This window comes from Stegastes partitus, unplaced genomic scaffold, assembly GCF_000690725.1.
Source record: "Stegastes partitus isolate 25-593 unplaced genomic scaffold, Stegastes_partitus-1.0.2 Scaffold161, whole genome shotgun sequence".
Classification (NCBI taxonomy): domain Eukaryota; kingdom Metazoa; phylum Chordata; class Actinopteri; family Pomacentridae; genus Stegastes; species Stegastes partitus.
The window spans coordinates 71079-85863 of record NW_007577892.1 but is presented as its reverse complement, the minus strand read 5'-3'; the positions used below and the strand labels follow the sequence as shown (position 1 = coordinate 85863).

Sequence of the window (14785 nt, the reverse complement as noted above, 5' to 3'; positions counted from 1 at the left end):
GTAACAAAAGAGCCCAGAACAACCTCTAAAGACATTAAAGGTGAACTCCAAGGTCAAGCTACATCAGTGTCAGATCGCACCATCTGTCATTGTTTGAACCAAAGTGGAGCCACAAAGCTTCTGGGAGAATGTCCTATGGACAGATGTGACAAAACTGGAACTTTTTGGCAAGTCACATCAGCTGTAGGCAAAAATGAAGCATATCAACAAAAGAAAACTGTCCCTACTGTGAAACATGGAGGAGACTCTGTTATGTTCTGGAGCTGCTTTGCTGCGTCTGGCACAGGGTGTCTTGAATGTGTGCAGGGTACAATGAAATCTCAAGACTATCAAGGTATTCTAGACAGAAATGTGCTGCCCAGTGTCAGAAAGCTTGGTCTCAGTCACAGGTCATGGGTCTTGCAACAAGATAATGACCCAAAACACACAGCTAAAAGCACCCACGAATGGCTAAGAGGAACACATTGGACTATTCTGAAGTGGCCTTCTATGAGCCCTGATCTAGATCCTATTGAACATCTGTGAAACAAGCTGAAAGATGACATCTGGAGAAGGCACCCTTCAAACTTGACACAACTGGAGCAGTCTTCTCATGAGGAGTGGGCCAGAATACCTGCTGAGAAGCAGGAGTCTCATTGACAGTTACAGAAATCGTTTGATTGCAGTGATTGTCTCCAAAGGTTGTGCAAGAAAATATTAAGGGTACCATCATTTTTGTCCAGGCCTGTTTCATGAGTTTATTTTTTTTTAATAATTCTGTTGAACCATGGTTCAAAAGCAATGTCTGATTTTCATTGGTTAATTTTCATAGAATTTTTATTTACTATTACTTTTGTCAGATTCAAGTTATTTCTGTGACCATTGTGGGTTTTTCTTTCATTAACCGAGGGGTACCAACAATTTTGTCCATGTGTGTAGCTCTAGGAAATGCTAGATGACGACTTCTTGACCTCCTATCAATTAGATTTGTTGCTGGTGAAACTACTGTCTTACAGATAGGAATTTCTTGGTTCACTGAGGTGAATACTGGTGTACTGCAGCCCTTCTTGCTTGTTGGGTCCCACAGGGCTCCATTTTAGGTCAGGTCAGTGGTCAAAACCAGCCCTTTTCAGTAGAGACTTTAAGCCAAGGTGAAGCCCTGTCTCCCTGTCAACGATTTTGAAGAAGTTACTTATGGTTTCAATACCAACCTGCTAGACTACTGTAATTGTTAATCTATGGGTGTAGAGCAGTCATCTCTTCAGCGTCTGGTTGGTACAAAATGCAGCTGTTCGCAGAACACTACTCCAGGCCTACCTCTCCTGGCTCCCTGTCCATTGCAGGATTGATTTTAAGATTTAATTGTTTGGTTTCATGGGTTGACGCCCTTTTATGTAGCAGAATTCTTGCATCTTCATATCCCAGTTAGAGCATTGAGATCAAGCAACCAGATACTTCTGAGATCCAGGCTCAAAAATTGAGGTGATCAAGCCTTTGCAGTCGCTGTTCCTAATCTCTGGAACAGGTTAACGTTTCATGCAAGAACTGCTGAGACTTTGGAAACTTTAAAATCACTGCCTAAGACCCACCTCTTTTCATTTGTTGTTTGATTCAAGTAGAACCTGACACCCTGACTTGATCCATTGCTGTGCTGTATTTTTATTCTTCTTTTATTCTATTGATTTTATTTAGATTTGTCTTTTAGTCCTTATGTTTTCCTATTTTTTTCTTAACTGTATAGCACTTTTGTTTAGCTCCTGTTGCTTTTAAATGTGCTTTATAAATGAATGTGACTTTGCTGGCTGCACAAAAATTTCCCCACGGGGTCATTAAAGATTTTTGAACCTTGAACCTTGACATATTGCGTAAAATGGAAATAAAAACACAGGATTAAATCATTTTGGTATAAAAGGTAGGCAGCTGTAATTGAAATATGGAAAAATGTCTATCCTTTACTGGCTGTGAGCAAAAATAAATTTAGTTTAGCATTTGTCTCATGCCTCTTTTTCTTTTCCTCTTTTGTATATTGAAGATTTGCAGGACCAGCTCCAAAGAGCCATGATGCTGGAGACAGAGCGGCGGAGAGCTGAGGAGGAAGCAGCTCGCCTGGAGACGGAGCGTCAGAATGCCCTGTTGGCTAAAGAGGAGCTGGCCCGTCAAGCTGAATTCCAGAAGAAGAGTCAGGAGCAGCTCGTCAGTATTTTTATGACACCGTCTTTTCCTAAATTAACCAGTGACTTTAAAAATACTTATGAACTGTAGCAGGAAGATATAACAAAATAACAGCTGAGAACTTGGGAGAAGAAAAAGAATGTATCATTTTTTTGTAAACAAGGTCCACACTTATCAGACTTTGTTGACAAATCTCCCAGGATTTTCTTTTACTTTATATTTCGAGGTCTGTACTAGGCAAATGCAGGGTGGTGTATTCAACGGTGCCTGGCTATTGTAGCTCCAGACAAAACCAGTTTGTAGTGTCTAGCTTGACCACACCCCTTTACTTTAGACTAATTTCCCCATCACCAAGAGCTGCTGGGATGTGGACCACCCACAGGATTTCACTTATCAGTCCTGACAGTAAAGCTGATGTTCTTGCTCCACATGCAGCCAGTGACAGTCAAACATAAGCACGTTTTTTTTTTGGGCTGAAGTCACTCTGGGCTGAAGTCAACTTAGACACATTGAACAATCAAAGTAGGTGCAGCATTTAATGCTGAGCCTGGCTAGTTCAGTGTGGTCAAAGACAAGCCATTCACATTGCTGTGGTAGTTAGAAGGAATGCACACACCCACAGTGGCTCATCGTTTCATCAAGACATCTCCTCACAGTGCCAACTTCTTTTCCTCTGCTGTTGGCGATGATGTGAACAGAGTGATTTTGAAGTGTATTATGAAATGTAAAATTATTTTCTATTATATGTCTTTAATTGGCTTTAAAATGTAGTTTAAAGCAACTTATTTTGCTTGTCACTCTTCATAACAAAGTAATGTCTGCTTGTTGTGAACAGTTCCATGAAAGAGATATTTCTAAAGATAATTGTTTGTAAAACAATTCAATGATTGTCTCTAAAAAACACGCCAAAGGTTAAAGAAAAATCTGAATATCACTTCAGCAGAAATATGACGTCTTAGTTCTTAAAAATCACTTCAAATTCACTATCTCAAATGACAGAAATGTCTCAAAATATTAAAGGAAATCATTTGTTTTTAAGTCAAGCCAGTCCTTACGCTGACATTCAAAGTAACATTGGCAGGTCCCATTTTGCTCAGTGATGCTTTTTTTTAAAGTAGTTTTATACAGAAAGTGTCCAGTAGTGGTCACAATAATATGAACATGGCATTATATGGCATACTACACTGATTTTTGTGAACTGGTGCTTTGACTTTGTCAGGTTTCATCCCTCTAATAAATTAGTTTTAGATAAGTTTTGCTGATGAATTTGATGGATAAAACCTCTTACCAGAATCAGAAGAAGTTACTGGCTAAAACATGGTTCAGCAGGTTGAGTGGGATTTCTAGTAACACTCAATGTGAACAGAATAGTAAATGAAAAATGTGTGATCAACACTGTTTGCTGCATAATTCAAGTCTCATTCATCTGCTCAGGGAGGCATTTGCTACTGTAAATCTGAATTCAACATGACAGCAATAGCAGAGAAACTAAAAGAACTCAAACTTATGTTATGTCATTTGTAAATATTGTTTTTGGCTGATACAGTAAAAATATTTTATTTGTTACATATGAGAACAAGGTCATGAATCACAGTTTTAGTCTTTTTTAAAATCTTCTATCATCTTTATTTGCAATGAGTGTGACATAGTTTCTCTTGCTGTTTTGTGTCAGGCTGCAGAGTTGGCAGAGCACACAGCCAAGATCACCATGCTCGAGGAGGCCAGGAGACAGAAGGAGGAGGAGGCTGACTCGTGGCAGCTCAGGGTAAGAGCTTTAATTGATGACTGCTGTGTACTGCTTATTGCATCTCATTTATCTATTTCTGTGGTAAATTTACAGCAGACAAGTACAGTTCATTACAGAAATGGAATTACTAAATTACGTTTAGTGTCTTTCTTTGCTGTATCAAATTCTCTAACATGCCAGAGCTGTCCAATAAACAAGGTAGTACATTTGTTTTCCTTGAAGAATATCTGGGTGCTTATAAATTTAAACCCTAACTCAAAACAAATGCAACAAAGAGAAAATAAATGTGGATATGAAGGGGAGGGATTTTAGAGATGTGTAACAAACTTTTCTACCTCCATTTGGAGGCCAACGAATAAACTGACTGACCTTCTGTTGTCGTCAGGCCCGGGAGGCCCAGGACGATCTGATTAAGACCAAGGAGGAGCTGCATATGGTGATGACAGTGCCGCCACCACCTCCACCTCCTCCCATGTATGACAATCTGGATGACATCAGTGACGGTGAGGAGAACAACAGTACACATAGTGCCGACCTGCAGTATGAAGGCATCAATGACCATCGCAATGAGGAAGATCGCCTGACTGAGGCTGAGAAGAACGAGCGTGTCCAGAAACAGCTGAAGGTGAGGACAATGTGACCGGGATCAGAGATAATTACCACCTCACACAATCAGTCACTTGCAGTATGCAGGTACAGTAATAAATGCATTTCGGGTGAATCAAAGGATGTGGTCCATTAGAGAATTTAGTTGCAGCACAGAAATTATGAGAGAATTTGTCCCATACATCACTTGGGGTGCATTCACACTTTTATTGTGGCTAACAGATGCCATGCAGTATATTACTATTGTCACGGAACAGACACAGACACAGGTGCAGACAAAGACACAGCAACAGAATTCGGCAAAGAAGAATTTATTTACAATATTTACAAAATTTACAGGAAGCAGAATCTGGGTCAAAGAGTAACGGTGAATAAAGAAACTGGGTTCCTCTGTTGTGCTTGAACATGTCATCAGATTTGTTATCCTGGACCACAAACCTTGACACAACTTAATTTTATAGTCAGTTATAGTAGTTCCAGTTATACCCATTTTCTTGTGGTAAAGATCTAAAATAATACATATTTCCACCGTTTCTCTGTGGATTTACGTTATAGTTCAAAGATTTTTAAAAAAGACTCAAAAATGATTTCTAGAGTCTGATTTTAATATAATATAATTGAAACACAATATGTACTTAACAAACATATTAGCTTAAATAATTCAACAACAGGATGTTGAAATCAGCAACAGCAGTCATGGAAGAGGTATGTGAATGTGTTAAGATGATGGGTCTTCATCATCTTAACACTTTTCATTTTGAAAAGCGCTAAAAAAAATATAATGTATTGTTGTTGTTGTTGTTGTTTTTTATTGTATGGATAGATGCCAACTGCTGGAAGACAGCGTAAGTTCATGAGCCAGATTGTACCGCGTCATCAGCTAATGACTGTGCTGTCCACCAAAGCTGTGTTCAGAACCACTCCTGGTGTACTTTACAATATACCACATTCACTGCCTGAGTGTGAAATCTATGATTTTAGCACCTTCAGAAATTCCCACATAGTAATAAAAAGTGTCCAGTCACAAAACACATTTTATAGATGAAAAAAGTTACAGAAGAGTTGCTCAGTTTAGATTAAACTTGAGAATCCAAAGTGTAGTGACTATGAGTACAAGACATTGATTTTGGACAAAGCCCAGCAGACACAGAGAAGAGGTTACAGTTTCATGGTGACATTAGAAAGATGCACTGTTATGTTAGACTTAGATTGGTGTCAGCATTGTTGGTTGTGTTCTTTGATCTCATGTGGCTTCTTCTTCTTTCTCCTCAGGCTCTGACATCTGAGCTGGCTCAGGCCCGTGATGAATCCAAGAATACCAAAAATGACATCCTTCACAGTGAGAATGTGCTGGCTGGCCGAGACAAATACAAGACCCTGCGACAGATCAGACAGGGCAACACCAAGCAGAGGATTGACGAGTTTGAAGCTTTATAGGAAGCCTTGGCGCTTGGGCCTCATCTCCTTCCTGAATGGCCACTACATCTGTCTCCTGTCTCCTCCGCTGACACACTGACACACACTAACACTCTCAAACTCACATTAGTTGCAGACGAAACTGGAGCAGTATACACACAGCAGAGGCATCACTTACAGAAAGATAAACTCCTGTCTTGAGTTTGTTTGGCAGGATGCAGGGCTTTGCTATACCTTTGAGGAAAACTTAGTGCCAAAACTTTCTGTTCTTTCCGTTCTTAGTCTTTTAAATCTGATTTATGTACTTGATTGAGTGGAATTTGATCAATTCAGACCAAAATTATTTTTGTTTTTAACCACAGGTGTGATGAAGTCATGGGATTAGCCAATTTTCTTAGTAATTCATGATGTGCACTTAGAATATGTAATCCAGGACTTGCTTCTTTTTGTTGTCATTTGTTATGTAGGAAGAAGGATGGTTTGTTGTTTGTAGCAACCACTCAGAAAAGGAAATGCTGTATAAGATGGAAAATGTATGTTTGTTTTTCTTTTCCATTGTATTTGGACACTTCCACCTATGTTTAATATTGCTATAGAGTAGGCTCAGATCATGCCTAGTTTGATATTTATATTGTATATGGGACATTTAAAAGGGTATTTTATCTTGGTTTGTATATTTTTGCTGTTTTCTAATAATAACAAAAGCATGTCTAAACTTTTATATATTGACCAACATAATGACAGTCTTATGTTCTTTGCATTTTTCTTTCGATCACTAAATTAGAGATTTAATCGTAAATTATTATTTTGTACTGTAGGAAATATCCAGGGGTATGCTATTAAAATCAGCTGAGGAGATTGCTAAAATGTGGGTACTTTTGATTTTTTTGTTTTTGTTTTGTATTGTTTTTTGTTTGTTTTGTTTGTTTCTCTTCAGAGCACTGTGTTGACTGGAACACTAGTTTAATATAATTATTTCTATGTTCTATGTGGTGTGGTTTTATCATACTGTCTTTCTAGCTGTCCCTTTACAGGGTTAGTCTCAGACGTTTGGTTCTACACTCTTCTTTGTAACAAGGTGATTGTTACAAACATATTGATGTAACTCTGAAAAGCTGTAGTTTTTGTGTTAGACCTCCACTGAAGTTAAAATGAGGGTTGAACTTTCATTTTGTTGCTTGGACACAATGGACTGACCCAGACAGTATAACACCAACCTCGCATTCTCCTCTCTCTGGATGTGGACTAGAAGCACGCAGCTATGCTGGCCTTTATGTATAAATAAGATTTTATAATGAGGTGTTCAACATATCAGCAATAAAAAAAAACCTGATTACCATTCACTTTGTATAATATAAGATGAAAAGCACCGACACCTCTGTCGTCAACCTTTTTTTTTTTTTTAGAGCTCTGGATGATTTTATTGGTTTTCATTAGGGCTCTCATTTTAATTAAAGGATAAGTATAGTTTTATTCAAATATAAAAAAAGATACTGGATGAATTGCAATGAATTTATTTACAGACATTCATGTTACCTCAAGGATGAATAAGAATGACATTGGTGAGTCCTGCTTTTACTGTAGCTACTGTATGGCTAGGTTTGCCATTTGTTGTTTTGAGTGAAATGTCTCACCTAAAGTTGAATTGCAGATGAGAGTTGATGAACTGAAATTTAATTTGTCTGAGTTAACAGGACTAATTAGTAAGTCTTGGAACACTAACACACTAACATAGTGAAGGAAACATGTAAAGTATTGTCCATGTTAGGGTTAAGGTGTTGTTATCCTGACAGACACCGGCTCAAAGCACTGATCCAGCTACATAGAGCTAGCATAGCTGTAATCACACAAGTGTACTTTCTGTCTATTGAATTTTAGAGGAGCCATGTTTATGTTTCAGTCTATTAATCCTGAAGTGATTCAGTCTGGCAGACAAATGTTTTAATTTATAAAGGTGAAACATGTGGAAGCTATGAATTAATCATGGATAGCTGACAGCTATTACAATATACTGTACTAACACAATGTTAAAGTTCTACATTTTTAAAAATTTAAATAACCAAAAATATAAATAAACTGAGCGTGTTTTTGGACGGTGACGCTCAGTGTCGTCATGTTTTCCTGACATTGGTGAAAACCACAGAGCTGATGTATTTTCCAGTTGCCATGGTTATCCAGGAGAACACAGGGTTGACAGAATTCAAGGTCAGCGATATCAACACTCCTTTCATTGCAACATTTTTTTTCCTCCTACTCGACGGTGGAAAATATGGAGCCCCCACAGGTCTCCTATGGATTTGTCCAGCTGCTACTGTTTGTACCTGCAGCGCTTATATGACAGATGTGTTTGTTCAATTTTGAGTTCAGGAATACAGCAGTTTCAATCCCAAGGCTGCAGTCAGACAATCTGTATCTGTAGTGGATAGTGAGAGAGCTGTTGTAGAGCTTCTCTAGTTTTCTTTGTTGCCTAACAGACACAACTGAGGGCTTACCGGCATTTAATAATCACAACCAGAACAGGTCTGTATTTCCCATGATGTTGTATTACAGTACAGCTCCTACAGTTCTGATGACACAGACACAGTGCTCTCTCAGCTGTGGCTGTAGCCAGTGTTGCAATTCTGTCTGCAACACATTTGTTTGCAATGGTTGTACCACTGACTACATGCAGCAGTATTGTATGTGAAGTTGTTCTTGCCTGATGAGCATCTGCTATATTCCTGTACTCCTAAGTAAACAAACACATGTGTTATAGACGCACTATAAAACACAGCAGTAGGTGAAGACTGAACAATAGGCTGTAGACTCTCCATCCATCCACTATCTATATGCCGCTTAATCCTCACTAGGGTTGCGAGGGGGGGGCTGGAGCCTATCCCAGCTGTTTCAGGGCGAAGGCAGGGGACATCCTGGACAGGTCGCCAGTCCATCGCAGGGCTACACTTACAGACAGACAACCAAGCACACTCACATTCACACCTACAGACAATTTAGAATCACCAATTAACCTCAACATGTTTTTGGACCTTGTGGGAGGAAGCCGGAGAACCTGGAGAGAACCCACGCTGCACGGGGAGAACATGCAAACTCCACGCAGAAAGATCCCGGGCGTCCCCACCAGGACGCGAACTGGTGACCTTCTTGCAAGGCAACAGTGCTGTAGACTGTGAAAATACTAATTTAAAGTTTATACAGCTGCTACATATAATGTAAAATTATTTTTTGTTTGTTTGTTTGTTTAGAGAGCAAACCAGGGCTGAAAGGAGAGTAAACAGGCACATATATTTTTCAGGTGGGTGTAAACATGGCTCTAAATGAATGTTCTGTGTTCAACTGCGAGAATTTTTATGTGACCAACAAAAATTTTTGTTTTTGTTTGTTGTTTTGTTTTTCTTGTTTTTTTCTTCAAAATTTGCAACAAGAAGGATCACTGTCTAGATTTCATCTATGACCTTTTGCAAATGGTTTTATGAATAAATGTTTTATGAATGTGATTATGACCTTACATAGAGCCTTTGTAACCTTAGCTAGGTTCTACAAAGTACTTTACAATAAGTTTCTTATTTACTCATTCACACACACACACACACACACACACACTAATAGCCCAGCAGAGCTACCACGTAAGGCGCTGGGCCATTCATCAGAGCAACTTGGGGTTCAGGGTCTTTCCCAAGGCCATTTTGACATGTAACAGGGGTCGAACAATCAATCCGGCGATCAGTGGACGATCACCTCTACGACCTGAGAAACATCCACATGGCTGTAGCCATTGTTATGATTATGATTATGTCAAAGTAATAACGAACAAAAAATACATCATATCTCATGTGTATATAAAATATACACACATATTTATGTGTAAACAATGTCAATAATTTATTAACTATTACAAGTAATTACCAGAATGAGCTGTATACATCATAATATAAATTGATAATTTATTGTTTATATAGTGCTTATAAATGTGTCATAGATAAAATTAAAGTACAATGTTACCACAGAATTTGTTACAAAGGATGTTCCAAAAAAGAAAGTCCCTGTTGTTACCAGGGTCCGTTTCAGCCCTTGTGGGATCTCTTGACGAGCAAAAGGGGCTCTCCACCCGGTCCAGGTTCAGAGAGATGTCCTGGACAAACAGCAGCTAATGAGTGCCCACATGCACCGTCAGAAATGGTCGTTGTCTGGAGAATCTGTCTGCCTGCTCCTCGAGTCAGAAACCTAAATGCAAACACGTACACACACACACACCTAAACACACACCTAAACACACACACACACACACACACACACACACACACACACAAACACATATAAACACACCCTCATGCCTTTTGAACACCTACACTCTTTAATGTATTCATAAACACACGCCAAAATACACATACCACACCTCACAGGCCTGCAGACACAAAAGTGGACACACAACGAAACATGCAGGGCCACAGTGAGGTGCATTTACACTTTGACGCAGGCGATCTGACTAGTGTTTGCATTAATGGGAAGGTGTTTGGCACCTTTGATAAAGTTAGTTAGTTGATAATTGCCATGTGGCCCAGTGTCTCTGTAAGGACCAAGTCAATACAACTATTATGCATGTGACAAAATAGAAGTTGTGCTGACCTCTAGTGCAGAAATAAAAGAATGACGAGCTGAAGTCGGCCAAAATGTTAATTTCTTTTTTAACACTGTTTTCAATTAATGTCGTGCAGAATTTAAAATGTGAACTTTCACTGATTGTGTTTTATCTCCCCATGTAATTAGATCTTTTTGAAAAGTGAAGAAATTAAGTTATCACATGCAGCACATTAAACCACGTTATAACAACACCAGAAACTACCACTGAATATAATGCTACTACAATGGTGCTGGAAGTTAAAAGAGTCTTGTACTTGCTTAATAAAGCTATCCATCCATCCATTTTCTATACACCGCTTAATCCTCATTAGGGTCGCGGGGGGGCTGGAGCCTATCCCAGCCGACTTAGGGTGAAGGCAGGGGACACCCTGGACAGGTCACCAGTCCTTAATAAAGCTATATATATATAATTTTATTTTTTTCTAAGATGTCATATCAATGTCGCCTTGGTGATGGCGGCATGCATAAACGCAGCGGCCCCTTCAGGAGACAGCGAGAGTGAACGTTTAAGTGCCTTATCCCAGACATGCATTCTGCAAAACTTACTAATTAAATGATCCAGAAGAAACGCTTTCTCATCTTTCCTGTACTACTGTGTATGTACAGCAACGTGACAATAAACTTGATTTGATTTGATATGAACTGTTGTAAAATAATAATGTTGGATAAAACTCAAGTCAATGTTATTAAAGTAGGTCACAACCCAATCCAAGACAATGCAGAGCATCTTGTAGCAAAAACTACACTGCTCAAAAAATAAAGGGAACACCTGAACAACACAATGTAACTCCAAGTCAGTCACACTTCTGTGAACTCAACCTGTCCAGTTAGGAAGCAACACTGATTGTGAATCACTTTCAACCTGCTGTTGAGCAAATGGAACAGACAACAGGTGGAAATGAGAGGCAGTGAGCAAGACAACCCCTATAAAGGAGTGGTTCTGCAGGTGGTGACCACAGACCATTTCTTTGTTTTCATCCTTTCTGGTCAATGTTTTGGTCACTTTTGCGTTTCGTCAGTGCTCTCACCCTTAGAGGTAGCATGAGGTGCTGTCTACAACCCACAGAAGTTGCTCAGGTTGTGCAGGTCATCCAGGATGGCACAACAATGTGAGCAGTGGCAAGAAGGTTTGCTGTGTCTCGCACAGTGTCCAGAGCCTGGAGGAGATACCAGGAGACAGGCCAGAACACCAGGGGACGTGGAGGGAGCTGTAGGAGGGCAACAACCCAGCAGCAGGGCGCTACCTCCTCCTTTGTGCAAGGAGGACCAGGAGGAGCACTGCCAGAACTCTGCAGAATGACCTCCAGCAGGCTACTAATATGCATGTTTCTGCTCAAACTGTCAGAAACAGATTCCATGAGGGTGGTATGAGGACCCCACATCTACCAGTGGGACTTGTGCTTACAGCCCAACACTGTGCAGGAAGATTGGCATTTGTCAGAGAACACCAAGGTTGGCAGATTTGCCATTGGCGCCTTGTGCTCTTCACAGATGTGAGCAGGTTCACACTGAGCACATGTGACAGACGTGACAGAGTCTGGAGACGCAATGGAGAACGTTCTGCTGCCTGCAGCATCCTCCAGCATGACCGGTTTGGCAGTGGGTCAGTAATGGTGTGGGGAGGCATTTCTCTGGAGGGTCGCACAGCCCTCCATGAGCTAGCCAGAGGTACCCTGACTGCCATCAGGTACCGGAATGAGATCCTCAGACCCATTGTGAGACCATATGCTGGTGCAGTGGGCCCTGGGTTCCTTCTGATGCATGACAATGCTCGGCCTTATGTGGCTGAAGTGTGTCAGCAGTTCCTGCATGATGAAGGCATTGATGCTATGGACTGGCCTGCCCATTCCCCAGACCTGAATCCAACTGAGCACATCTGGGACATTCTGTCTCGTTCCATCCACCAATGCCACGTTGCACCACAGACTGTCCAGGAGTTGACTGATACTTTAATCCAGGTCTGGGAGGAGATCCCTCAGGAGAACATGCCTCATCAGGAGCATGCCCAGACATTGTAGGGAGGTCATACAGGCACGTGGAGGCCACACACACAGTACTGAGCCTCATTCTGACTTGTCTTGAGGAATTTCCACTGAAGTTGGATCAGCTTGTAACATGATTTTCTTTTATTTTGAGTATGATTCCAAATCCAGACCTCCATGATATAATAATTTTGATTTACATCGATCATTTTTATGTTATTTTGGGCTGCAAGGTGGCATAGTTGGTAGCACTGTTGCCTCGCAGCAAGAAGGTCACGGGTTTGCGTGCCGGTGAGGACACCCGGGATCTTTCTGCGTGGAGTTTGCATGTTCTCCCCGTGCAGTGTGGGTTCTCTCCAGGTTCTCCAGCTTTCTCTCACAAGTCCAAAAACATGCTGAGGTTAACTGGTGATTCTAAATTGTTCGTAGGTGTGAATGTGAGTGTGCTTGGTTGTCTGTCTTTAAGTGTAGCCCTGTGATAGACTGGCAACCTGTCCAGGGTGTCCCCTGCCTTCGCCCTGAATCAGCTGGGATAGGCTCCAGCCCCCCCGCGACCCTAGTGAGGATTAAGCGGTATATAGACAATGAATGGATGGATTTTTATGTTATTTAATTGTCAGAGCATTCCACTATGTAATGAATGAAATTTTTCAACTGGAATATTTCATTCTTTGAGATCTAGGATGTGTTGTTTTAGTGTTCCCTTTTTTTTTTGAGCAGTGTATATTTTATCTCCCTTCCTTCCTTATAGTTTGACACAGTGACGGTCAAAACTGATTAAAAACAAATAAACTAAAAAAAAGCTTAACACAAGGGTGACAGTTTTTATGTCTATTGTTTTTGAGCATGCTAACAATTACAAGATTTTGTTCAAATTTAAGGAATTTTAATTGAATGAAAATGCAGACATTATCATTAAAGTATTCTGCAAACAGACAAAAATGACTTTTTAAAAAAAATTGCAGACAATGAAGGAAGCTGAACTGCAGGAGCTCACCCTGGTTGTTGGAGCTGAACTTGACTCGGAGCAGCAGTTTTCCTCGTTCCTGCTACACAGCACCCCCATCTGGACTGTCAGCCTGATGGACACAGAAACACATAAAGACTTTAAAGAAAACAGGTGTAAAGGCAATATTATGCAACAAATAAATAAATAATGAAAACATATATAAATAGACAGTGGATAAATATATAATGTCAGAAAATAAAAGCAACAAAATGTTTTAAAAACTCAATATAATAATGATATTCCTTTCTTCTTTTTAAAATGATCCTTTTCTGTTTGTTCAGTTTGAAAAATCAGACAAATGGCCATAAACCTATGGATGACCTGTTTGTGTTGAATAAAACAACAACAACCAAAAAGACTGATGAAAAGTTGCATTATTTAAAAAGAAAAAAAAAATCATGATGAAAAATGTTTTTGTGAAATAAAAACTAATTTTGACATTGACATTTTGACACTTTAAAAGTGCTCACATGTAATATAATGAGCGACTGTAAGCAGACACAGCTGGGTAAAAATACCTGTTTATAAAAATGAGCTTCTTTTTCAAATAAATAAATAAATAAATTGCTTAATCTTTTTCTTGATGTGTGTATTTTGGATTTTGGTCTGCTAAAAAGAATATTTCATCACCAAATTTATTTAGTTAAACATTTTGGAAGTGTGATTATATGCTTTAATGTTCCCTTAAATGGCTTAGATGTAACAATACACTGTTGCTTCCTTTAAAATGTGCAAATATATCAAGCCTCTGCCTCTTTCTCTAAACCCACCCCTCCCCACTCACTCTACCCGGAGCGGACCAGCAAACCTATTTCTCTACACTACGTTCAGACGAGCAGGATTGGGTATTTAGCCTTATTACGTACGTGGACACAATTGTTGGTACCCCTTGGTTAATGAAAGAAAAACCTTCAAAGGTCACAGAAATAAATTGAATCTGACAAAAGTAATAACAAATAAAAATTCTAGGAAAATTAACCAATGAAAATCAGACATTGCTTTTGAACTGTGGTTCAACAGAAATATATATATTTTTAAAAATAAACTCATGAAACAGGCCATCCATCCATCCGTTATCTATACCCTAGTGATGGGTGGATCGATCTAAAATAGCGTTTTTCAACCTCCTTTGCACCACGGACCGGTTTTAAACGAGAAAATTTTCTAAGCACCGGTGATCGCGTACATAACAACAAAATAATCGTTTTAACTATTAAGAAGTGTCATAAACAAATA

General features: G+C 39.6%; 2 protein-coding genes across 6 annotated transcripts in view; one reads left to right on the top strand and one right to left on the bottom strand.

Annotated features, from left to right (window-relative positions):
- Positions 1 to 7259, top strand: part of ezrb (ezrin b) — a 38984-nt gene extending 31725 nt beyond the window's left edge. Inside the window, exons 11-14 of the mRNA XM_008279501.1 lie at positions 2012 to 2172; positions 3824 to 3916; positions 4284 to 4523; positions 5777 to 7259. Coding sequence (XP_008277723.1) covers positions 2012 to 2172; positions 3824 to 3916; positions 4284 to 4523; positions 5777 to 5941 — 659 coding nt within the window. The 3' untranslated portion in view covers positions 5942 to 7259. The remainder of the gene's footprint in view (positions 1 to 2011; positions 2173 to 3823; positions 3917 to 4283; positions 4524 to 5776) is intronic.
- A 2487-nt stretch (positions 7260 to 9746) lies between these two features.
- The window catches only part of sytl3 (synaptotagmin-like 3), a 15201-nt gene continuing 10162 nt past the window's right edge, over positions 9747 to 14785 (bottom strand). For 2 of the 5 annotated variants that reach the window (XM_008279500.1, XM_008279496.1), the window contains exons 12-13: positions 13534 to 13619; positions 9747 to 10171 (exon numbers count right to left, since the gene is read on the bottom strand). In XM_008279500.1, coding sequence (XP_008277722.1) covers positions 13590 to 13619 — 30 coding nt within the window. In that variant the 3' untranslated portion in view covers positions 9747 to 10171; positions 13534 to 13589. Of the gene's footprint in view, positions 10184 to 13533; positions 13620 to 14785 lie in introns of all 5 variants that reach the window. The other 3 variants (XM_008279497.1, XM_008279498.1, XM_008279499.1) reach the window with 3 other exon arrangements.